Here is a 21,429-nt window from a genome sequence, read left to right as displayed (position 1 = left end):
GCACAGCGGGACCCCCGGGACCCCCCGGCCCCGGGCACCCCCCGGGCACCACACGGCTCCGGGCACCCCCTGGGGACCCCCCGGCTCGGGCCCCCCCCGGCGCCTCTGCTCCGGCCCCGCCTCCTCCCGGCCCGGCCCCGCCCCCTCCCGGCCCGGCCCCGCCCCCTCCCGGCCCGGCCCCGCCCCCCGGCTCCTCCCCGCGGCTGCGCGGCCCCGGCGCGGCTCGGCCCTGCCCGGAGCGGAGCGCGATGGTGAGCGCGGGGCTGCGGCGCTGGGGCGGGGAGGGCCGGGGCTGCCCCGGGGGAGCAGGGCCCTGGGTGGGGGGGACACACGGTACGGGGAGCGCGCCCAGGCTGGGGGGCCCAGCCGGGGGTCCCGGGGTGACGCGGGCCGGGGGTCTCTGCCCGCAGGTGCCCGAGCTGGAGAAAGCCACGGTCCGCATCGGGCAGCCGGAGCGCGTGATGGGGATAATCCGGTCGATGAAGGCGCAGGGGCTGAGCAGGCTGCAGGTACCCCCCCCCCCCCACCTCCCCGGGGGAAGCTCCTTCTGCAGCTGGGGAGGGGGAGCCCCCGCCGCGAGGGAGCGCCGGGCTGGGGGCTCTCCCTGCACCCCCGTTTCTCTTCCCCATTACGCGAGCTGTAAACACGAGCCGAACCCCAAACCCCCCCTCCGCCCGCCGCAGGGTGAAGCCTTTGGGTGCTGATAAGGGTGCTGGGGCGGGAGGGGTGCTGGGTGCCTCAGCGCAGCAGGGAGCCTCGGCGCTGGTCGCTGCCGTGCCCGGCTGCGAGTCTGCGCCTTCGCCCGGGACGCGCCCGCGCTGGGTTTGGGTCCCCGCGGGGAGCAGCACCCCGTGCCCGGCTGTGCCGAGGCCGAGCGCGCTGGGTCACGCACGGGCCTGGTCCCCTCTCGCCTTCCAGGTCATTTCTGACTTCGACATGACGCTGAGCCGGTTCGGCTGCAACGGCAGGCGCTGCCCCACGTCGCACAGTGAGTCGCAGCCGGCGGTGTTACCGTGGCCGGCTCTGTTTGTTTTCTGTGTTTGTCTTCTCAGTCTCTGTGGCTCCCGTTCTCCTCGCTGCCCTCCCGTGCCAAGCCTGACCGCTCCGTCTCGTTTGCTCGCGGCGCAGCTTTGGGCCTTGGCCGCTCGCAGCGGCGGCTGCGGACCCCCGGGCAGCCCAGAGCCCCCTGCAGAAGCTGCCTCCTGCTCTGGCTGCGTCTCCTTCTGACGCCCGCGTCCTGCAGCTTGCTGGCGCTGAGGCTGCGCTCTGCCAGCGGAGCGATGCCCTGCGATCAGCGCGTGCTGCAGGCTCACGGCGGGAGCCGCTGCGTGGAGACCCCGCGGCGAGCCTGGGCGGGGGGCGAGGAGCCCCCCACGGCTCGGCTTTCGGACGAGCTGGCGCTGGAGACGCGGGATGGCTGCCTTTTAGAAAACCCTTTTACGTTCCTGGGCTACAGCACTGGCGTTTTGCTGTCGTTACAGACGTCCTCGATAACAGTCGTGTCATCAGCGAGGACGGCAAGAGGAAGGTAGGTGCTGTTGTGTGGGGCACTGCTGCTGGGCTCCGTGGTGTTCGTCCCTGTCACCCGTCATCGGGGGCCGTACGGGCTCACGCGACGGGGTGACAGCGGTGCCTGGCTGCCGGGACAGGGAGTGGGGCGAGCGTCCGGGCTGCGTTTCGGTCAGTGGTAATGGGAGGAGAAGTTTAAAAGAGAAATTGGATTTGCATGCTCAGCTGTGGGCATTTTCGGTCTGATAAGAAGAGGAAGGGTGCCTGGGTGCTCAGAAGGGTGCCAGGGCGCTCGGAAGGGTGCCTGCAGCATTCGAAGCCAGGTGGGAGTCAGCCGGGCTGCCGGGGCTGCCGCTCCCTCCCGAGAGCCCCGGGTTGGCTCAGGGCGCAGCTGCTCGGTGAAGCCGTTCTGGCTGTGCTCTTCGTTCGGCAGCGCGATGCCTTGGGGCACCTAGAAACGTGTTTGTTGGTGTTTCCAGTCTCTGGAGACCTGATGTTCACTCTGTTCTGTTTCCGTCTGCACAACGCTCCAGCTGAAAGACCTGCTGCACCATTACTACCCCATCGAAATCGATCCCAACCGGACCCTGGAAGAGAAGCGGCCTCTCATGGTGGAGTGGTGAGTGCTCGTGTGTGACGAGCTGGCCCTCGTCCTGGCAACTTCTTGCCCCCGAGGGCTACGAGACACAAGGCTTGAATGGCCTCTGGGCTTGGCAGCAATGCTGGGAGGTTGTAGTTGTTTTTGTGGCTGCTTGAAGGTTGCTGCCCGGGAAGCTCACTCTGCTGCCTCTCCCCAGGTGGACCAGGGCCCATGAGCTGCTGTCGCAGCAGAAGATCCAGAAGGGTGACATAGCCCAGATCGTCAGAGAATCGGACGTGATGCTGAGGTACGGGCGCGGGTTCGGCTGCCTGCAGCCGTTTCTCTCCTGCTCCGGCGCAAGCAGGTCTCCTCGCTGTCTCCTCGCTGTCACCTTCGCCTCTGCACCGTCCCCACAGCCCCCACAGTCCCCACATCTCCCTCCCTCCCTTCCTGGGCTGAGCTCGAATCGTGAAAGAGCCGAAAGTCAGTGCCACGCACGCAGCCTGAGCTCCCTCCGTTCCCAGCTGACTCCTTCCTGCTCCGAAACCGCTTCCGACTCCCTTGAGTCTCGGCAAGGAGCAGCGCGGGGGACGGGTGCTGGGCAGAGCTCCCTGAACGGGGCGGGAGCCCTCGGCTGCTGGCGGAGCAGGCGGGAGGGCAGCGTCCCCGCTTCCAGGGGACGTTTTCTCTCCTCTCGCTGTAACTGCTGGGCCTCACCCGGGCCCTTGGCTCAGCGTCAGATGTCACCCACAGCGCTAAAACTCGCTGCGAAAGCAGCCCTTGGCAGTCGTGGTCCTAAAGCCAGCTCGGGGAGCCCTGGTGTGAGCGGGCTGCCGGCCTCGGACGGGAGACGGTGCCGTCTGGCTGCGTGTTCACGGGCCCGAGTTCCCCTTCTGCAGGGAAATGGTCTCCTGGCAGAGTCCGGCTCTTGCACGTCTGTCTGGTCGTCCTCACGACCGCTCTGACCTCTTGCGCGTCTCGGCCGCGCGGTCTCCGAGCGGGCTGGCAGCGCCCGCTCTCGTGGGTGCGTTTGGGAACTGGGCTTGTTCAGCCTGAAGAAGAGAAGGCTGCGAGGGGACCTTATAAATGCCTACAAATATCTGCAGGGTGGGTGTCAGGAGGATGGGGCCAAGCTCTTTTCAGTGGTGCCCAGTGACAGGACAAGGGGCAATGGGCACAAACTGAGGCACAGGAAGTTCCGTCTGAACATGAGGAGGAACTTCTACCCTCTGAGGGTGACGGAGCCCTGGAACAGGCTGCCCAGGGAGGTTGTGGAGTCTCCTTCTCTGGAGATATTCAAGACCCACCTGGACAAGATCCTGTGCAGCCTGCTGTAGGTGACCCTGCTTCGGCAGGGGATTGGACTAGATGACCCACAGAGGTCCCTTCCAACCCCTACTATTCTGTGATTCTGTGATTCTGTGTCCGGGCGCGCTGTGCCCCGGCGCGGAGCTGGATGTGTCCGGCGGCGCTGGGCAGACCGCTCGTGTGCCTCCCCGCGAGGCCGCTGCTCCCAGGAGGGCCTGGGGTCCGGCTGCGCACGCCCGGTGCCACCAAAAGCTCGCGCCTTTTGCCGAGCTCACGCGTGCGTTCCTGTTTGGGAGGTCCCGGGCAGGGATACGAGCGGCGCAGCGGGGAGCGCTCCCAGCCCGCAGCACCCCGGGCGCCTCGCTGCGAGGTGGTGACGCGGGGCTGTGCGATGGACGCTTTGCTCTAGGGATGGCTTCAAAGAATTATTTGATCAGCTGCATAAGTACAACGTCCCCCTGTTCATCTTCTCCGCTGGCGTCGGTGACATCCTCGAAGAGATTATCCGTCAGGCCAACGTCTTCTACTCCAACGTCAACGTGGTGTCCAACTACATGGACTTTGACGATGAGGTGAGCTGCTGCGTCGCGTACGTGTGGTGAGCTTGCAGAGGAGAGGTGAGGGCTGCAGTGCGTTTCGCAGAGACGCTGCCAGGTTGAAAGCTGCCCGTGAACATTTCGGAGCGCCTGGAGATGGAGCTGACCCCTCGCTGGGTCACTGACCCCTCGCTGGGTCACGGCAGGGCTCCACAGGCTGGTCCTGGCCCCCCGCCCCGTTTACCGTGCCTTGGGCTTGCAACCTGCTGCCAGCGTAGCAGCCTCTGAACGGGGGGTGGCAGAGGTTCCCCTGCCCCCCGGGAGCTGGGCCAGCAGCGAGAGGGGCAGAGGGTGGGTGAGGTGGGCAGGCAGAGTGCGGGACCGCCTGCGCGTCTGCCTGCGACCCCCGGGGCTCCTCGCCCTGCAGACTGGCTTGGGGGTGGCAGAAGCGTCTCCGTGTCCAGCGCTGCTCGCGCCGGCCTGCTGCGGGGTGAGGATGGGCTCGACCCCCGAGGTCTCTCCTGACCCGGAGGCCAGATGTCCTTTAAAGCAGCTCGGAAGGCTTTTGTGGATGTGCTGAAGCCTGAAAAGTCCCCATGCGTGGTAGAATTGCGCGTCCCTCACAATGCAGCCCCCTGTTCCCACGGGCGGGGTGTGGGGACGGGCGTCCTCGGGGCCGTGGGACGAGGCGACAGCCCTGCCTTCTGCGGGCCCTGCTCTGCCCTGGGGCTCCCCTGACCGCACCCTGCCCTGGCCCCCACCGAGGTCTCCGGGATCCCCGTCCCTTGGGTTTGTTCTCACCGTCTGGGAAGGGCTTGCCCTGCCGAGGGGGACTCCCGGGGACTGTCCCCAGGCTGCTCCGGGGCTGCTTGGGTGTCCTCGGAGCTGTCACCGAGCCGAGAGCGGGTGCCCTGTGGGCATCCCCCCAGTTTGCCCACTCCAGAATGGGTGCTGAGGCTGCGGCACAGCGGAGGGATTGCTGTGGGATCAGTTTGTCTGTCCTGTCTGCCCAGGGAGTCCTCAGGCGTTTCAAGGGACCGCTCATCCACACCTACAACAAGAACAACAGCGTCCTGCAGGGGACCGAGTACTTCCAGCAGCTGAGCGCTAGGACCAGCATCATCTTGCTGGGGGACTCCATGGGTGATCTGACGATGGCAGACGGCGTTCCCACTGTGGAGAACATCCTCAAGATCGGCTTTCTCAACGACAAGGTGGGTGTGAGCAGCAGTTGTCTCGCTTCCCTGCCAGCCGGCCCCTGGCACGAAGCCCGGGGAGCAGTGCAGAGGGGCAGGCAGCTGCCCAAGTGATCTGGGGGGTGCAAGGGATTTGGATGCGCTCCCGTGGGGTGTACGGAGGGAGCTGGGGGTGTCTGCTGAGCTCCTGGTGCACCTGGGACGTTCTCAGGGCGGTTGTTGACCCCTTTTGGGTAGCATCAAGAGGTGGAAGGGCTGTGGGTGCAGCATCTTCGTCTTGGCTGTGGGGGTTTACGGTCCTCTCCTCTCTGCCCCGTCCCGGCGGCTGCCCTGCAGGTGGAAGAGCAGAGGGGAAAGTACCTGGATGCCTACGACATCGTGCTGGAGAGCGACGAGACGCTGGATGTGGTCAACGGGATTCTCCGGTACATCCTTACGGAGACGTGAGCGGGGAAGGCGGCATCCCAGCTCCGGCCCCGCGGCAAGGCGCCCGGACAGCGAATGTCCTTCCCTTGGCAAAGCTGGAGTGGATCTTCCAGTACCCGCTGGGCTCCATCCCGACGCTGGGCAGGTTCTCCTCTGCTGTGCCCATCCCGACCTCGCCAACCCCCTGCGGTCAGCCCGGGAGCGGTGACATGGAGGAAGCTTCTCCCCTCCCTCTGCCCCGCCTGTGCCCAGCTCTGCTGCTTCCCGCTCGGACCCCGTCCCTCCTGCTCGGACCCCGTCCCTCCCGCTTGGACCCCGTCCCTCCAGCTCAGACCCCATCCCTCCGGCTCGGACCCCGTCCCGCTTGGACCTGAGGCCACCACAAACCATCTCATCCTTCAGGTAGAGATGTTCTGCGCTCGCTTCAGCGGCCGAGCGCGGAGGTGGAGGTTGTTTGCTGTGGCTTGAGGGCAGGCCCATTTTAGGTGGACACTGTTGAGCTTTCCTGTGCTCCTGTCCAGGAAAACAAATCTCGCTCTTGTCCTGTGCTCCGCGGGCCTCGCGGTGCCCGGGCTGGGCTGCGGTGCTGGCCCTGCCAGGCGCAGCATCGCCCGGCCCCGCGTCGCCCGCCGAGACCCTGCCGCTCCCCGGCCCGTGCCCCCGCCCCGCTCTCCCTCGTGCTCCGGTACCGCTCGCTGCGCAGACGCTGCTCCCGTCACCCCCGCGGAGCGCGGCTGGGGCTGCGGCGCAGGGCGAGGAGGGGGCTGGGCTGGGGGCTTGGCGGCAGCAGGCTGGGTGCTGGGAGAGCGTGGCGGAGGAGGTGCCACTGGCAGTGCTTGGGTTTTGAGGAATATTTTAGCCAACCATGTCTGAAACTTCTGGGCTGATCCTGGGCTCTCGGAGCAGCAATAGAAAAAAAACCTCTTCTTTCTGTGTAACCTCTGGGAGCGTGAAGAGTGAAGCTGGGACAGCCCTGACTGGGCGTGGGGCAAATTCAGGCCCTTCCCTGGGAAGCTGCTTTCGTGTCCTGTCCTGCTGCCCGCTCCCACGGCGGCAGGAGCCCGTGCTGGTGCCGTCGGCTCCGGTACGGCTCTGTGGAGACCGTTAGGTGTTGTGGGGTGGCCCAGCACCGGTCGGCAGCCCCTTCCCTGCGGTCTTTGGGTGGGGGCAGCTCTGGCTGGTGAGCCCCGGGCTGCCCCAGGGGCTGGAGGAGTCGATGTGACTCCTGAAAGCGCAGGCTGCCTTCTCCTTGTCGAAATAAAAACGTCGGCTAAAGCTGGGCCCCGGGTGGTTTGTGCCAGCGCCAAGGAGCGGCGGCTGGAGCCGCTCCCCTGCCCGGGGCTGGCACCGGAGCTGCAGCAGCGTCCGCCCTTGCTGGAGGATCCCAGGCGCGGAGTTTGGGTTTCTCCCTCTCCTGCCCAACCCAGCAGGTGCTGGAGTCGGAAAAGCCCCCGGGCACCGCGCGCCCAGGGCCGGGCGAGCTTTGTCTGCGCCGCTGCCCGGGCACGCCGGCGCGTTTCACGGCAAAGAGACCTGACGCAAAGGCAACCCCCTTGGAAACCAGTAGAAATGATTTATTTGGTGCCAGGTAGAGGTCCTCGTTTGAGGGGTTCGCCCTGGCCCTTTGCACTGTTCGGTTCTCGCGACACGCTGCGCACGAGCTCGCAGAGCCGGTGGGAGACGATGGAGCTGTGCTGGCCGCAGCCGGCAAACCTGAGAGCGCCGAGTTAACGCGCGGCGTTTGGGCATCAGAATAAAATCGGGCTGATTATTCTCCGTCACGGAGGGCTGCCGCTGCACGGCAGGGAGGGTGCGGAGCGGGACGATGCTGCGCCCTGAGGGCCGGGGTGGGAGACGGTGTCTGTTTCCCTTCTCCCGGCTGCCAAGGGGTTGGCCGGGTCCCGTCCCCGCTGCCTCGGGAAGCCCGGGCTTTCTGGAACGGTGGGTGCCTGTGGGGTGTCGGGGCTTTGCCCTGGGAACCTGAGCCCCCTCCAGCCTCTTGTCCTGGAGAGGATGGCAGCGGGGAGCAGAGGCTGAGCCAGCAGCAGGGACCGGCATGAAAGGCTTTTCTTTATTTATCCTCTCTAAAAAGTTGTATATGTGTATATAAAAAAAAAAACAAACCCTAACCCTAAACTAGAAAATGCTGTGGTGGAGTTGGAGGGGAAGCCCCCTCCTGCCCCAGCAGGCAGGGCGGGCAGGCGAGGAGCCCGGAGCGGGACGTGCAGTCGCTGGCTGAGGATGAGGGGGCTCGGGGAGGGGACGCCGCTGCCCCAGCCCTTCGTGAGGAGCTGGGACCGGGGGGTCGAAGCGGGGTCTGGCAGCAGAGGGAGGCAGGGCAGGGCTCCAGGGTCTGGCCCCGGCATCCTCGGACCTGCTCCGGGGCAGAGGTATGGTCTGCAGGGCCGGGGAGCCCGAGGGGATGGGCACTGCGTGGGAACGCGGGCGCTGCCGTCCCCGTGGGGTGCCGGGACTCCCAGGAACGTGGGTGTTCCCTACCTTCTTGCCTGGGTTTATTAGCTGGGGGTTGGCGAGTTTTCCTGCCCAGGAAGAACATATCCAAAAAACCCTCAGTTAAATAATAAGGAGGAAAAAAATCAAAATATGCCCCCCTGCAGGGCTGGGGAGGGGCAGATTCCCGGGGCAGCCGGTGGGGGAGACCGGCCGTGGTACGGCCAGGACGAGTCCTGTCTCCAGGGAAGAGCGGGGTCCACTCCTCAGAGCTCCTCGTGGATCTTCTCCTGGTCCTCATCCGACTTCAGCTTCAGCTCCTCGGAGGTGATCTTCCCGTCCTGGTTGCGGTCCTGGTTCCTGAACATGTCGGCGATGACTTTCTCCGGGTCGGAGCTGGGCATGAGGCGGCCTTTCCCTTCCGCCACTTGGGTCTTGATGAAGGTGGAGAACTGCAGTGGGGAGAGGGGGGAGATGCTGCTCTGCTCCGCGCCGGCACCGGGCACGGCGGGGAGCAGGACGGCCCGCGCCGAGGGCAGCGGCCAGGCAGCGGGGACGGGGCAGGGACGTGAGCGTGGGCTGCGCTCGGTGTCCCTGCCCGGTGCCAGCGCTGCCCGCGTCCCGCAGCGATGCTCTGCGCCCGGGTGCTTTGCCTTCACGGCTCCCCAGGCTCCCGAGTGCCCGGGGACAGCGGTGCCCTGTGGGTGCTGCTGGGGGGGGGGGGGTGTTCCCTCCCGCACCCCCCAAGCCCATGGGCCCGCGGGGTCACCTCGTCGGCGGGGATCTCCCCGTCCTTGTTCAGGTCCATCTGCTCGTAGAGGTTGGCCGGCGGCTCCCCGTGCCAGATGAAGAGGTAGCCCTCGGGAACCCCCTCCTCCACGGAGATCAGCTCCACCTCGAAGCGGAGCACGGCGCTGCCCGGCACCCCCCGGGCTGGAGAAGCAAGCGAGGGCTGCTGCGTCGGGGGGGGCCCGGCAAAGCGCCGGCCCCCGATGCCTCCCAGCCGGGCGAGGGGGGGAAGGAGCCCAGCAGCGGTTCAGCAAGGCAGAGCCCCCCGGGCTGCTCCCCTACCTCCGCTCTCGCCGTGGCCCAGGTGGGGGGGGATGATGAGCACCCGCCTCTCCCCCGCGCACATGTCCAGGAGGCCACTGTTGAGGCCCTCGATCACCTTGTTGGCCCCCAGAGTCACCTCCTGCGGCTTCTCGTAGTCGTGGCTGCAGGAGGCAGAGGAGACCACGGTGGCTGAGAAAGCCCCTCGGACCCAGCGAGCAGCCCCGCCATGCCCCGAAACCCCGTGCCCTCCGTCCCGCCGTGCCCCGAAATCCCACACCCTCCCCTCTACCACCCCGAAACCCCGTGCCCTCCGTCCCGCCGTGCCCCGAAATCCCACACCCTCCCCTCTACCACCCCGAAACCCCGCACCATCCGTCCCACCGTGCCCCGAAATCCCACACCCTTCCCTCTACCACCCCGAAACCCCGTGCCCTCCGTCCCGCCGTGCCCTGAAATCCCACACCCTCCCCTCTAGCACCCCGAAACCCCGCACCATCCGTCCCACCGTGCCCCGAAATCCCACACCCTCCCCTCTACCACCCCGAAACCCCGTGCCCTCCGTCCCACCGTGCCCCGAAATCCCACACCCTCCCCTCTACCACCCCGAAACCCAGTGCCCTCCGTCCCACCGTGCCCCGAAATCCCACACCCTTCCCTCTACCACCCCGAAACCCCGCACCATCCGTCCCACCGTGCCCCGAAATCCCACACCCTCCCCTCTACCACCCCGAAACCCCGCACCATCCGTCCTGCCGTGCCCCCCAAATCCTGAACCCTCCACCCCGCTGCGCAATCCCTGCTGCCCCGTGGCCACGCAGCCGATGATCCGGTGCTGCCCACTGCCAGGAGCCGGTCCTGCCAGCGCTGCTCCAGTGCCCGTCCGCCCCCCGGCCCGGCGCTCGCCAGGGTTTGGCCCCGTGCGGGCAGGGTGTGCTCGGGGCAGCCCCCGAGCGAGCACGCACGAGGAGAAGAGCTTGGTGCCGTCCAGCAAGGAGCAGTTGTAGTGGTAGCGGATGAAGTCTCTGTCGCGGGTGGTGACGTTGCAGCCCTCGGGCCGGTACACGGTCTCCATCTCCACCGGGTCCTCGGGGTTGTGGAAGTCGATGATGTGGACGTCGAAGATGAGCACGGCTGAGCCAGGAATTTTGTCCCCTGGAAGAGGAGCCCGAGGAGAGCTGCTGGGAGAGTTGCTGCGGCCACACAGGGCAGGTAAAGCGGCTTTTTCCCGCGCCCCGTGGCATGTCCGTCCCTTGGAGCCCCGGCTCCGCACGTGTTGGCATCAGCCCTGCCCCTGCCCACGATGCCCCCTGCAACGCCCAGAGCCCTGGGGATGGAGGTGGCCCCCGGGCTGAGGAGCTGGCCCCGCTTCCCGATGCCGGACCCGCGGTGTGCGGGAGCGCAGGGCTGGAGGAGGCGATGCCGCAGCCCGGGGCTCGCCGTGCATCAAGAAGAGTGTGGCCAGCAGGACGAGGGAGGTTCTCCTTCCCCTCTACACTGCCCTGGTGAGGCCCCATCTGGAGTACTGTGTCCAGTTCTGGGCTCCCCAGTTCAAGAAAGATGAGGAGCTACTGGAGAGAGTCCAGCGGAGGGCTACAAGGATGAGGAGGGGACTGGAGCATCTCCCCTACGAGGAGAGGCTGAGGGAGCTGGGCTTGTTCAGCCTGAAGAAGAGAAGGCTGCGAGGGGACCTTAGAAATGCCTACAAATATCTGAAGGGTGGGTGTCAGGAGGATGGGGCCAAGCTCTTTCCAGTGGTGCCCAGTGACAGGACAAGGGGCAATGGGCACAAACTGAGGCACAGGAAGTTCCGTCTGAACATGAGGAAGAACTTCTTCCCTCTGAGGGTGACGGAGCCCTGGCCCAGGCTGCCCAGGGAGGCTGTGGAGTCTCCTTCTCTGGAGATATTCAAGACCCGCCTGGACAAGGTCCTGTGCAGCCTGCTGTAGGTGACCCTGCTTCGGCAGGGGGGTTGGACTAGATGACCCACAGAGGTCCCTTCCAACCCCTACTATTCTGTGATTCTGTGATTCTGTGCGGGCACGCCGGACCCCGCCGGACCCCACGGGGCTGCCCTTTACCTGCTCCGTTCTCCCCGTAGGCCAGGTGAGGGGGGATGACCACCCGCCGCCTCTCTCCCACGCAGACCCCTTGCAGGCCCTGGTCCATGCCGGGGATGATGTAGCCCTTCCCGATGTAGGTGTTGTAGGTGTGATTGCGGGAGTAGCTGCAGCGAGAGAAGCCCCCGGCGCCGTCGTGCAGGAGAGCCTGACCCATCAGTGTCCCCCCCACCCCTGCACCCCAACCCGCACCCCGTCTCCCAGCCTCTGCCCTGCTCCCCCAGGAGCCGAACCTCGCTCCTAGGGATGCAGCAAACCGCTGTTGTCTTTTTTCGCCTGTTTCATGCCCGTCACCACCCTCCCCTCCACCTCCCCCCCGTTCTCCAGCCTCTCCTTGCAGCCGGCTGCGGAGCCTGGGGCAGGAGAGGACATCGGGGGATCTCCCCGCTCGGCCGCTTCCTTCCCGGCACCTGGAGTCGAAGAGCGTCCCGTCCATGAGCGTCCCGTTGTAGTGGTAGCGGACAAAGTCCCCGGTCACAGCCCTGCGCCTGCAGGACGCCGGCATCTCCAGGTGCTCCAGGAAGATGCCGTCCTTGGGGTTGTGGAAGTCCACCAGCAGAACACTGAAGACCAGCGAGGCCTGCGGTGGGATCACGGTCCCTGGGGAGGGGACACGGGTCAGCCCGGACGAGGGTCCTGGGGCACCGCGGGGGCTCTGCGCAGAGCTGGGAGGGAAGGGGCCGCGCGCGACGGGGCGATGCCCAACTCACCGTAGCCCTTCTCCCCGTAGGCAAGGAACGGGGGGACGACGATGCTCCTCTTCTCGCCGGCGCACATGCCCAGCAGCCCCTGGTCCATGCCCTTGATCAGCCACCCGGTGCCCACGTAGGTGTCGTAGGTGCTGTTCTTGCTGTAACTGGAGGGGAAGAATGAGGGGGGGGATGGCCCCGGGGCCGCACCGGCTCCCCCCCACGGGAGGCTGGTTTGGGGGTCACGGAGCTGCACCAGCCCTGCCGGGGTGCGGGGAGGGGGAGCACGGGGGGAGGCTGCTCTGCCTGGGGTGCAGCGTGAGCCCCAAGCCCTGCCCCAGGCCAGCGTCCCCTGGTCCCTGCCGTCCCCGGGGCCCCCGCTCCGAGGCCGAGGGTCCACCCGAGCTCCGGTGCCCCCCAGCCCCAGCGCCCCGTACCTGGAGTCGAAGGGGGTGCCGTCCAGCAGCGTGCCGTTGTAGTGGTACCGCACGAAGTCCGAGCTCTCCACCGTGCGGTTGCAGCGCTCCGGCTTGGCCAGGGTGCTGACCTGCAGCTTGTCGTTCTTGTTCCAGATGTCCAGCATGACGACGTCGAAGTAGAGGGTGGCGTCGGGGGGGATCAGCCCCGCTAAAGGGGCGGCAGCGAGGACAGAGCGCCTTAGGTGGGAGCAGCGCCGAGCACAGGCAACCCGGGGGCTCTGGCCCCCGAAGCCCCCCAAGCTGCGGCTGCCGGGGGGCTGCTGGCTGCGCTGCCAGTCCCCGGGAGAGCAGCAGAGCCCGGCGAGGGACGGAGCCCTCGTTCCCGGGAAAGCCCTGCTTGGGCACCGCTTGGCCTGGCAACGGAGCTGCCCTTCGCCAGCGCCTGCCAGCTGGGCACCAGACCTCCAGCCCCAGTAACGCCGGCCCCGGGGGTTTGCTCCCTCCGTCCCCCCGCCGTGCCGCAGCCCCTTACCCACGCCGATGCTGCCGTAGCCCAGGTGGGGGGGCACGATGAGGTGACGCCGCTCGTTCACGCACATGCCCTGCAGCCCCCGGTCCATGCCGGTGATCAGCCGCCCGACGCCCACCACGCCGGCCACTGTGGCCCCTCGGTCGTAGCTGGGGCGAAGGGACAGACCCGTCAGCGACGCGGCAAAGGGCAAAGCCCCCAAAGCTGCGGGTGCTGGGGGAGCTCAACGCCAGCGCCGGGGGCTCAGGGCAGGTCCAGAGCCAAACCACGAACCCAGCACGCACGGAGAGACGGCGCAGGGCTCCCGGGTGCCTGCCCACCGCGGGGGGACAGGGCTGCCCCCTCCCCGGGGCAGAGCCCACAGCTCACCCCCACGGCAAACAGACGCTGATCCTGACGGGATCAATCCTGCGCTGCCGGGGATGGAGCTGCCCCCGCCACACCGGTCGGGGCACGGGCCTGACCCTGCACGTCCAGCACCCTCGGACGTGGGGGAGTGCGGATCGGGCCCTCTGGGTGCTGCTTTCTGTTGGGAGCGAACCCACCAAGACCCTCCCCAGGTCCCACCCGGCGGGCTGGGCTGGGGGCCGGCAGCTCCCGGCCTTTCTGCTGCTTCCAAATCCTTTCGCGTATGGCACATTTGGAGCTTTATGCAGCGAGGAGGAAAGAAGACGTCCCGGGCCTCACTCGTAAACTGCAAATTTGGTTTTATTTTTAAATCTTAAAATACTCCAAGAAGCAACTGGGGCCATTTCAGATAAATTGAAATCCTCCATCCCCTGTAACGTGCAGCGGACGCTTTCCACTGGCGGCACGGCTGCAGTCAGCAGGACCAGGAATTATTTTAGCAGCGGACGTCCCCCAGCTCCCGCCGCATCCGGGGCGCGCGGCAGCGCACGGCTCCGTTCCCTTCTCCCCCATTTGTGCTCACGAGGAAGATGAAGGCACCTTTCACCGGAGCAGAATCCCTTTGCTTCTCAGGGATCTGAAAAACGCCCGTCTGGGGAGGCTTCGCTCCCGCGCGGGGCCGAGCTCCCGCCCAGCCCGGTTCGTTTCGGTCCCTCCAGCCCGATCCCCGCTGCTCACGGCGGTGCGGACCGGGGGCTGCACCACGCAAACTGGGATCCCAGCGGAGCGGGACCGGCGCGCGGCCGCGGAGAACAGCGCAGCGAGGGCGAAGCCGCCGAGGGAGCGAAAGGGTTTCGCTGCTGCCACGTTTCAGCGCGCTCGAAGCGCTCTCCCTGCCGCCGCGGCACATGCAGGCGCGTGTTCCCCAGGGCAGCGCGTCCCAGCGGGGGCCAGACCCTGCTCCCCGCGGGCCCCCGCAGCCGAGGGGCTGTGGGTGCTGGGGGCCCCCCTGAGCTCCGCGGGCTCCCTGATGGGCAGGGGGGCTCCTGCGGCCCCCGGGGCTGCTGGAAAGGGGCCGGGGCAGGGGGTTGCAGGGGGGGCCCTGCCGGGGTCCCTCGGGCTCCCCGTCCTGACCCCCAGCACCCGCCGAAAGCCCCCCCCCCCCCCCGCGGGGCCCAAGGCGGGGGGGGGCGGCGGGGCGGCTCGCGCGCGGGCGGGGGAGGGGGCGTGCGGGGACCCCCGCCGCTGCCCGGGCCGCCCGCACCGGGAGGGACCGGGCCGGTACCTGGAGTCAAACTTTTTGCCGTCTTTGAAGGTCCCGTTGTAGTGGTAGCGGACGAAGTCCCCCATCTGGGCCTCGCGCAGGCAGACCCGCGGGATGTAGTACCGCTCTATCACCACGTCCTCCAGCGGGCCGGGGTCGCCCAGCCCCCCCGGGGCCCCCACGACGCCGAGGAGGAGGAGGAGGAGGAAGGCGCTGCCTGCGGCCATGGCGCTGCGAGGCTGCTGCCGGCGGAGCGGCTCGGAGGGGAGGAGGGGCCGGGCCGCCCCCCCCGCGCCCCCCCGCGCCCGGCCCGGCCCCCCCAGCCCCGCCGTTCCTGTACACGTGGCCCCGGCCCCGCCCCCGCGGGGGACCCCCCCCCGCCCCGCAGCCAAGCCCCGCCGCCGGACGACGCCTTTTTTTTCTTTTTTTCCCTTTTTTTTTCCCCTGCCTCCCGCGGAGCGAGCAGCGAGCAGAGCCGCGGGCATGGCGGTGCCCCCCCCACCCCCCCATCCCCCCGGCCGGGTCCGAGCGCTGCCCCCCCCCAGCCCCCCCGCCCCCCCCCCGGGGCCGTCGCTCCGGGCTCGGGGTGCTGCTGCTGAGCCCCGGAGTTCGGCGGAGGAAGCCCAAGGAATTCACTTTTCTCCACGGTTTTATTAACTGCCCCCCCCCGGGAGCTGCCGGCCGATCCGCGACTGAGCGGCAACGGGCAGACACGGGAGGCCCCCCCCCCCCCGCCCCACGCAACAGCCCCGCACGCCCAGGGACAGCTCGGGACGCAGCCGCGCGTGCTGCCCGCCCCGCTCCCCCAGACTCATCGGCAGAGACCACCGCGGGGAGAGCCCCCGGCCGGGCCCAGGTGGGCAACGCGACAGCCCCCACACCCGGACTGGAGCCCCCAGACTCGAACTGAAGCCCCCACACCCGAACTGGAGCCCCCAGACCCGGACTGGAGCCCCCAGACCCGGCCCCTCCCGGCTCAGCGCTACCGGCGAGGGCAGAAGCCGCTCTGCCGCTCCCCAGCGCTGAGCCCCCTCGCACGGCTCGGGGCGGCTCGGGGGGCCTCGGGGCTCCCCCCCACGGCACCGCGGGGGCGGGGCCTGACTCCGGGGCACGGGAGCGCTCACGTCGGGGCGACGGCGCCCGGCCTGCGGGGCGGGGCGGGGCGGTGCGGGGCACTGCCCGCGGCCCTCAGCGCCAGCGCCCGGACGGCGGCCAAGCCCCGGGCCTGGCCTGGGGCCAGCCGGGCCCTGCCGAGGCCTGGCACGGCGCAGCCCTGGGGCCTGGCGCCAGCCGGCAGCGAGCCCCGCTGCGGGCACGGCCGGGCTGCGGGGGCCGGGCTGCGGGGGCCGGGGCAGCGCAGCGAGGAGCCGAGCGCACCCCGGGGCTGTGCGAGCCGCAGCCCTCCCGGCATCGCGCAGCGTCCAGCGCACCCCTGGGACCGCGCAACGCCGAGCGCATCCCCCGGAGCCCCGGGGTGCGCAGCGCCGAGCACACCCCCCACCCCCCGAGTGCATCCCTCCGGAGCCCCGCAGCGCGGGGTGCGCAGTGGGGTGCGCAGCGCCGAGCACAGCCCCCACCCCTCGAACGCATCCCCCGGAGCCCCGCAGCGCCGATCACTGCTCCCCCCGAGCGCATCCCCCGGAGCCCCGCAGCCCGGGGTGCGCAGCGCCGAGCACCGCCCCCCCCCGCCCCCCCGGGCGCGCCCGCCGCGCGGAGCCGCACTAAGACCCTGCGCGCCCGCCGCGCGCCGCCCCTCCCCCGCGGCCGGCCCCCTGCGCGGGGCGGCGCGCGGCGCTGCGCGGGCAGTGCGCGGCGGGGATGGGCGGCGCGCGGCGGGCGCTGGCGCTGGCGCTGCTGCTGGCGGCGGCGGGGCCGCGCGCGGCGCAGTACGAGCGGTACAGCGCGCGGGGGTTCCCCGCGGCCGCGCTCGAGCCGCTGCAGCGCGCCTACGCGCGGGCCCTGGCGCGGTACGCGGGCGCGCAGTGGGCGGAGAGCGCGCGGGAGCTGGAGGCCAGCCTGCGGCTGCACCGGCTGCTGCGGGACAGCGAGGCGCTCTGCCACCGCCGCTGCGCCGCGCCCGCGCGGGGGGACCCCCCCGAGGACCCCCCCGCGGACCCCCCCGCGCCCCGCGAGTGGGAGCGGGAGATGCAGCTCTTCGGGCGGCTGCTGCGCCGGGCCGGCTGCCTGCGCGCCTGCAAGCGCGGCCTGCCCGTCTTCCAGCTGCGCTACCCCCCCGCGCAGACGCTGCGCGACTTCCAGCGCCGCCTGCCCTACCAGTACCTGCACTACGCGCTCTTCAAGGTGAGTGGCGCGAGTGCCACGCAACGTGGCTCGCGGCGGGGGGGGGTGGGGGGGGTGGGGGGGGCCATCCCATCCCATCCCATCCCATCCCATCCCTCCATCCCGCACCACTCCATCCTGCGCCTCCTCTCGTACCCTCCCTCCCGCACCCCCGTCCCACGCCACCAGCCTGGCCCCCCTGCTCCGCACCCCGCACCCTGCCCCGCGCTCTCCTGCGCCCCGCTGTCGTGCGCTCTCCTGTCCTGCACCCCCCCACTCCGCCATCCCCCCCCCACGGCAACCCCCCCCCCCGGCTCCTCCATCGTGCCCCCGCGCCGTGGCACGTCAGCAGCATCTGGGACGCATCAGGCAGGACGTGAGGGGTGCGCCCGGGACTGGGGGCCCCCGTGGTGGTGTCCCCCCACCCCGCCTTGCGGTGCCCTCGTCCCCCAGGGTCCCCCATGCCGGGCAGAGCATTGCCTGGGGAGGGGGACGCAGGGGCTGCCCCCGCCGAGGGGCCCGAGCTGGGGTTCCGGTGCCACCGTGACTGCCGCGGGCCACGTGCTGCGTCGGGGAGCAGCGCTTGCTCGGGCCCGCGGTGTGGACGTGGAGGGAGGGCGGGGGGTTTCGCAGGGGAGCGCCCCGGGGGGACCCTCCTTTGGCCAGAGCCGCTCTGGCAGGGGACCCTCCCCTCCCCGCCCCGGCACCGGTGCTGGCCGGGTCCCGAGCTGCGCCGCTGGCCGGCTGCCGGTGCGGGTGCTGCTTTAGTGCTTAGCGCTGCCGCCACGCTCAGCGACAGCGGCGAGGCACGGCCTGGCCGCCGGCCTGGCTGCCTCTTCCTCTCGCTTGCCCTGGCCGAAACCCACCCCCTGGACGGCTCCCTCAGCCCCCCCGTCCCGCTCCCCCGACGCCGCAACCCCAGAGCCCCGACCGCAGCAGCGCAGCGGGGCCACTCGCCCGGCCCGGCGGCAGTGCCCGAGGAGAGCGGGTGGTGGATCGAGCCCACGGCACGCGGATCGCTCCCGGCTGGACGCGGGGGTCCGTGAGGGGCCGAGCTGTCCCTGCTCCCACCATGGGCACGGGGCGGGAGGCTGGCGTGGCTGGATTCATCTGCGTTGTCTGTGGTCCCAGATTCTGTCTGTCCGTCCATCCCTGGCAGCGGATGGTCAGGCTCGGGCTGGCACTGTGGGTGCCGGGCTCTCTCCCCCCGAGGAGCAGCTGCTGCCCGGCAGCCCCGGGGTCTGGCTGGGTGCTGAGCACCCTGCAGCCGCAGCGTCGGCCCCGGCTGCCCCGCTGCACCGGCTGCTTCCCCCTCCCCAGTCAAACAACATCGAGAAAGCGGTGTCTGCTGCCCACACCTTCCTGCAGAAGAACCCCAAGCACGAGATGACCTTGCAGTACCTGAACTACTACAGAACGATGCTGGACGTGGACGAGTACCTGGTGGACCTGGAGGCTCAGCCCTACGAGGTGAGGAGGGGACAGGGCTGGGGGCCGGTGCGTGCCTGGTGCTGCCGACCCCCGAGGGCAGTGGCTCTCCCTCGCCGAGCCCTGGCCGCTCACCTCCTGCCCCCAGAAGAGCATCTCCGTGGGGCGGGTGCTGGGGCCGGAGCCGTCTCGGGGGGAGCAGGCCAGGCTGCGGCGCCCGGCGGGGAGCTGAGCGGCGCCCGCTTGGTCCCCGGCAGCCGATATTCGTGCGGTCGGTGAAGCTGTACAACAACGGGGATTTCCGGAGCAGCGCGGCCGACATGGAGCAGGCGCTGGCCGAGTACTACAAGGCGTACGAGGACTGCCTGGCCGGCTGCGAGGGTGCCTATGAGCTGCAGGAGTTCAAGGACTTCTACCCCGCCATCGCAGGTGACCGGGCAGGGGGCCGGCAGGCTCGGGGGGGGGTGGGGGCCGATGGGACACAGCGCCTGACGCCTTCCCCCAGACCACTTTGTGAGCGTGCTGCAGTGCAAGGTGGACTGCGAGACCGAGCTCACCCCAAACGTGGGCGGCTACTTCGTGGAGAAGTTCGTGGCCACCATGTACCACTACCTGCAGTTCGCCTACTACAAGCGTGAGTGGCGGCGGGAGCAGGGGGCTGTGCCCCCGGGGTGCTGCGGGCCCCTGGGCGGGGTGTCACCCCCGACGTCACCCGGCGCTGCTCCCCGCAGTGAACGACGTGCGGGACGCGGTGCGCAGCGTCTCCAGCTACATGCTCTTCGACCCGGGCGACGCCGTGATGCAGCAGAACCTGGTCTACTACCGCTTCCACCGCGAGCGCTGGCGCCTGCAGGACGAGGACTTCGAGCCCCGGCCGGTGAGACCCCCCTGGCCCTCCCCGTGCCGCAGCCGTGCCGGCGGCGGAGGAGCTGACGCGGCCCCCGCTCCCGCCCTGTGCCCAGGAAGCCGCGCGCTACCACAACCGGACGGCCGCCCAGAAGAAGATGCTGGACTTCGCCAGGCAGTACCTGCAGGCTGACGACGAGGTAAACGCCGGTGCGGGGTGCGGCCGGGTGCTTTTGGGGTGCTGGGTGGTGTGGGTGGGTGCTGTGGGTACCCCGGGGTGGAGGGGTCCAACCCCCCATCCAGCCCTGGAGAAGCGGCTGCGGACGGGGCCGCCGAGCCCCGCTGCCTCCCCGTGCCCGTCCCTGCTGCAGATGGAGGTGGACGGCGGCGAGGGGCCGGAGGCGCGGGACCTGCCCTCTGACGGCGAGTTCGAGGGCGAAGGCGACTACGAGGAAGGCTTCTTCGCAGAGTGGTGGCAGGAGCCCAAGACCAAGGGGGACAAAGCCGACCAAGGTTCCTGACGCCGGGGCCAAGGGCCGTGCCGCGGGGCGGGGGTCGGCTGCTGCCCGTGCCCCGGTGCCACCGAGCCCTCCTTGTTTGCAGAGACCCTGCGATGAGCCAGGCGAAGGCGCGCGCGGCCGCGGCGGAGCTGGACGGTGGTGGCCCTGCGACATCGTCCTGTGGACGCTGGGCTTCTGGCTCCTGCCCGCCGCTGCGCAGAACCTTGGGCTGGTGGGGAAGGGCTGATCCTGCCCGGTGCCCTGCGGCAGGGCTGCCTTTGCTGTCTGGACATCCGCTGCCCTGCGCGCGGCCCGATTCCCGGCGGGGAAGCACCGGCACCGCCGAACCTCTCCGCCTGCCCGGGAGCTCGCCCTGGGCCCCCCTGTCCCCAGCGTCCCCGGGAGCGCTGGGCTCTGCTCTGTCCCTCAGCTCCTGCCCGGGACCTGTGGATGCTGTGCCAGGACGGACCCCCGCCTTGTCCCGAGGGGTTCGGGGGGCTGCCCCTCCCTGGGAGCGATGCATGGCGCTGCCAGAGCCCCTCCGGGGAGCTCTCCCGGGCTGCCACCCCGGTGGCTCCAGCCTCCCAGCCCCCCCCCAAGGCCCAGGGTCCCCTCGGAGCCCACGGCCCGGTGCTTCGAGGGGCCGGGGTGGGCCGGTGTCCCCGTGCCGCCGCGTGGCTGCAGCCTGGCGAGGCTGCGTCGCCCGTGCCCCGTGCGTGCCTTGAATTTTCGCCAGCCCTCCGTAGCTCCGTTAATTTAATACTTCCCGACTTGCACGGTCGCCTTTTTTTTGTTTGTTTTTATATTTACTGGTGCTGAACTTTGATTAAAACCTGGACTGGTCTTTTCACGGGTGCCTCTGCCTCGGGGCTCCCCGGGGCTGGGGTGCGCTGCCGCCGCGGGAGCCGGGTGCTGGGGGCGGGGAGGCCTTGCCGTGGGAGGGGGAAGGATGGGCTGGGGGGCTGGATGCCCCCGCCAAGTGGGGGAGACCCCACAGAGGGGCTGAGCATGAGAGCAGCCAGGCTGCGGTGGGGCTGGGGGGGTCCCGAGGGGACCAGGACCACACTGGGCCCCTTACGGGGCTGTGGGACCCCCCCCTCCTTTGGGGGGTGGGGGCCTGCCTGGTGGCATGAGGGGCTGCGGGGGGGCTGGGGGCAGCGTGCCTCACCCCGGTGCGGTGCTGGGGGGTGGGGGGCATCGTCCCGCCCGTCGGGCCGCCCCGCCCCGCCGCGCCGGGCGCGTCCCCGCTCCCGTGGAAGTTGGCTGCGAGGACTGAAACCGAGAGGCTGAATCACGGCGTTGGCCCCGGGGGAGGGCGGGGGCGGCGGGGAGGCTGCCAGCGCCCACCCGGCCCCCGGCGCTTCCCAGTGCCGCCCGCCCCGCGCGGGGCCGGCCCGGGGGTCGCGGCCGAGCCCCCCCGCCCCGCGGGCAGGGCTGGGGGCAGCGCCCGGGGGAGGCAGCGGCGGCTGCCGCGGCCCTCGGGAGGAGCCGGCTTGGTCACGCGTGGGTCACGGCGGGGCGCGGCCGGGCGGAGCCGGGCTGCGGGGGTGGGGTGCGGGGACACGGGGAGGGATGGGGGGGTGGGGTACGGGGGGGACTCCGCGGCCCTGGCTTCCCTGGCCTGGGCCGGGGGGGTTCGGCGGGGGTTTGCCCGTTGTGTCGGCCGGGCCGGGCCCCCCTTCCCTCCCCGTGTTGGGGGGCCCTCGCCGCGCGTTGTCCCCCCCGCACAGGGGTCAGACCGAATCCCGCCTGCCTTGCAGCGCCGTCGGGCGCTCCGGCCCTCGCCCCCCCCCCCCCCCCCCGAGCTGCTATGACCCCCCCCGCGTGACTGCCTGCAGCCCGCTGCGGCCCGGGACCACGCAGGGGCCGGCGGCCGGCGGGGCGGGTGGGGTCCCCTCGCCCCCAGCCCTGGGGACCGGGAGGCCCGGGGGTCCCGCCGTGCCCCGGCGC

The 21,429-nt window shown here is 70.1% G+C and overlaps 3 protein-coding genes across 3 annotated transcripts; 2 read left to right on the top strand and 1 right to left on the bottom strand.

The window, feature by feature from the left end:
• Nucleotides 1–180: 180 nt before the first annotated feature.
• NT5C3B (5'-nucleotidase, cytosolic IIIB) lies at nt 181–6,830 on the top strand. Its single transcript, XM_075443396.1, has 9 exons — nt 181–251; nt 411–509; nt 919–988; nt 1,482–1,528; nt 2,043–2,128; nt 2,307–2,396; nt 3,807–3,969; nt 4,947–5,147; nt 5,466–6,830. Exons 1-9 carry the CDS (start codon nt 249–251, stop codon nt 5,574–5,576), a joined length of 870 nt encoding a protein of 289 aa, XP_075299511.1. The 5' UTR covers nt 181–248; the 3' UTR covers nt 5,577–6,830.
• Nucleotides 6,831–7,112: 282 nt separating this feature from the next.
• Nucleotides 7,113–14,703, bottom strand: FKBP10 (FKBP prolyl isomerase 10). The gene is made up of 10 exons (XM_075443393.1): nt 14,447–14,703; nt 12,817–12,962; nt 12,303–12,492; nt 11,887–12,032; nt 11,587–11,776; nt 11,138–11,283; nt 10,022–10,211; nt 9,078–9,220; nt 8,776–8,939; nt 7,113–8,458 (listed from the first exon to the last, which is right to left on the bottom strand). Exons 1-10 carry the CDS (start codon nt 14,650–14,652, stop codon nt 8,273–8,275), a joined length of 1,707 nt encoding a protein of 568 aa, XP_075299508.1. The 5' UTR covers nt 14,653–14,703; the 3' UTR covers nt 7,113–8,272.
• Nucleotides 14,704–16,243: 1,540 nt separating this feature from the next.
• Nucleotides 16,244–20,311, top strand: P3H4 (prolyl 3-hydroxylase family member 4 (inactive)). The gene is made up of 8 exons (XM_075443395.1): nt 16,244–16,726; nt 18,026–18,175; nt 18,391–18,562; nt 18,639–18,767; nt 18,865–19,010; nt 19,096–19,179; nt 19,351–19,492; nt 19,583–20,311. Exons 1-8 carry the CDS (start codon nt 16,244–16,246, stop codon nt 19,594–19,596), a joined length of 1,320 nt encoding a protein of 439 aa, XP_075299510.1. The 3' UTR covers nt 19,597–20,311.
• Nucleotides 20,312–21,429: the final 1,118 nt, after the last annotated feature.

The sequence above is a fragment of the Opisthocomus hoazin genome, chromosome 26, assembly GCF_030867145.1.
Source record: "Opisthocomus hoazin isolate bOpiHoa1 chromosome 26, bOpiHoa1.hap1, whole genome shotgun sequence".
In the NCBI taxonomy this organism is placed as follows: Eukaryota; Metazoa; Chordata; class Aves; order Opisthocomiformes; family Opisthocomidae; genus Opisthocomus; species Opisthocomus hoazin.
Note: the sequence above shows the minus strand (reverse complement) of the source record. Positions and strands in the feature narration are given on the sequence as shown.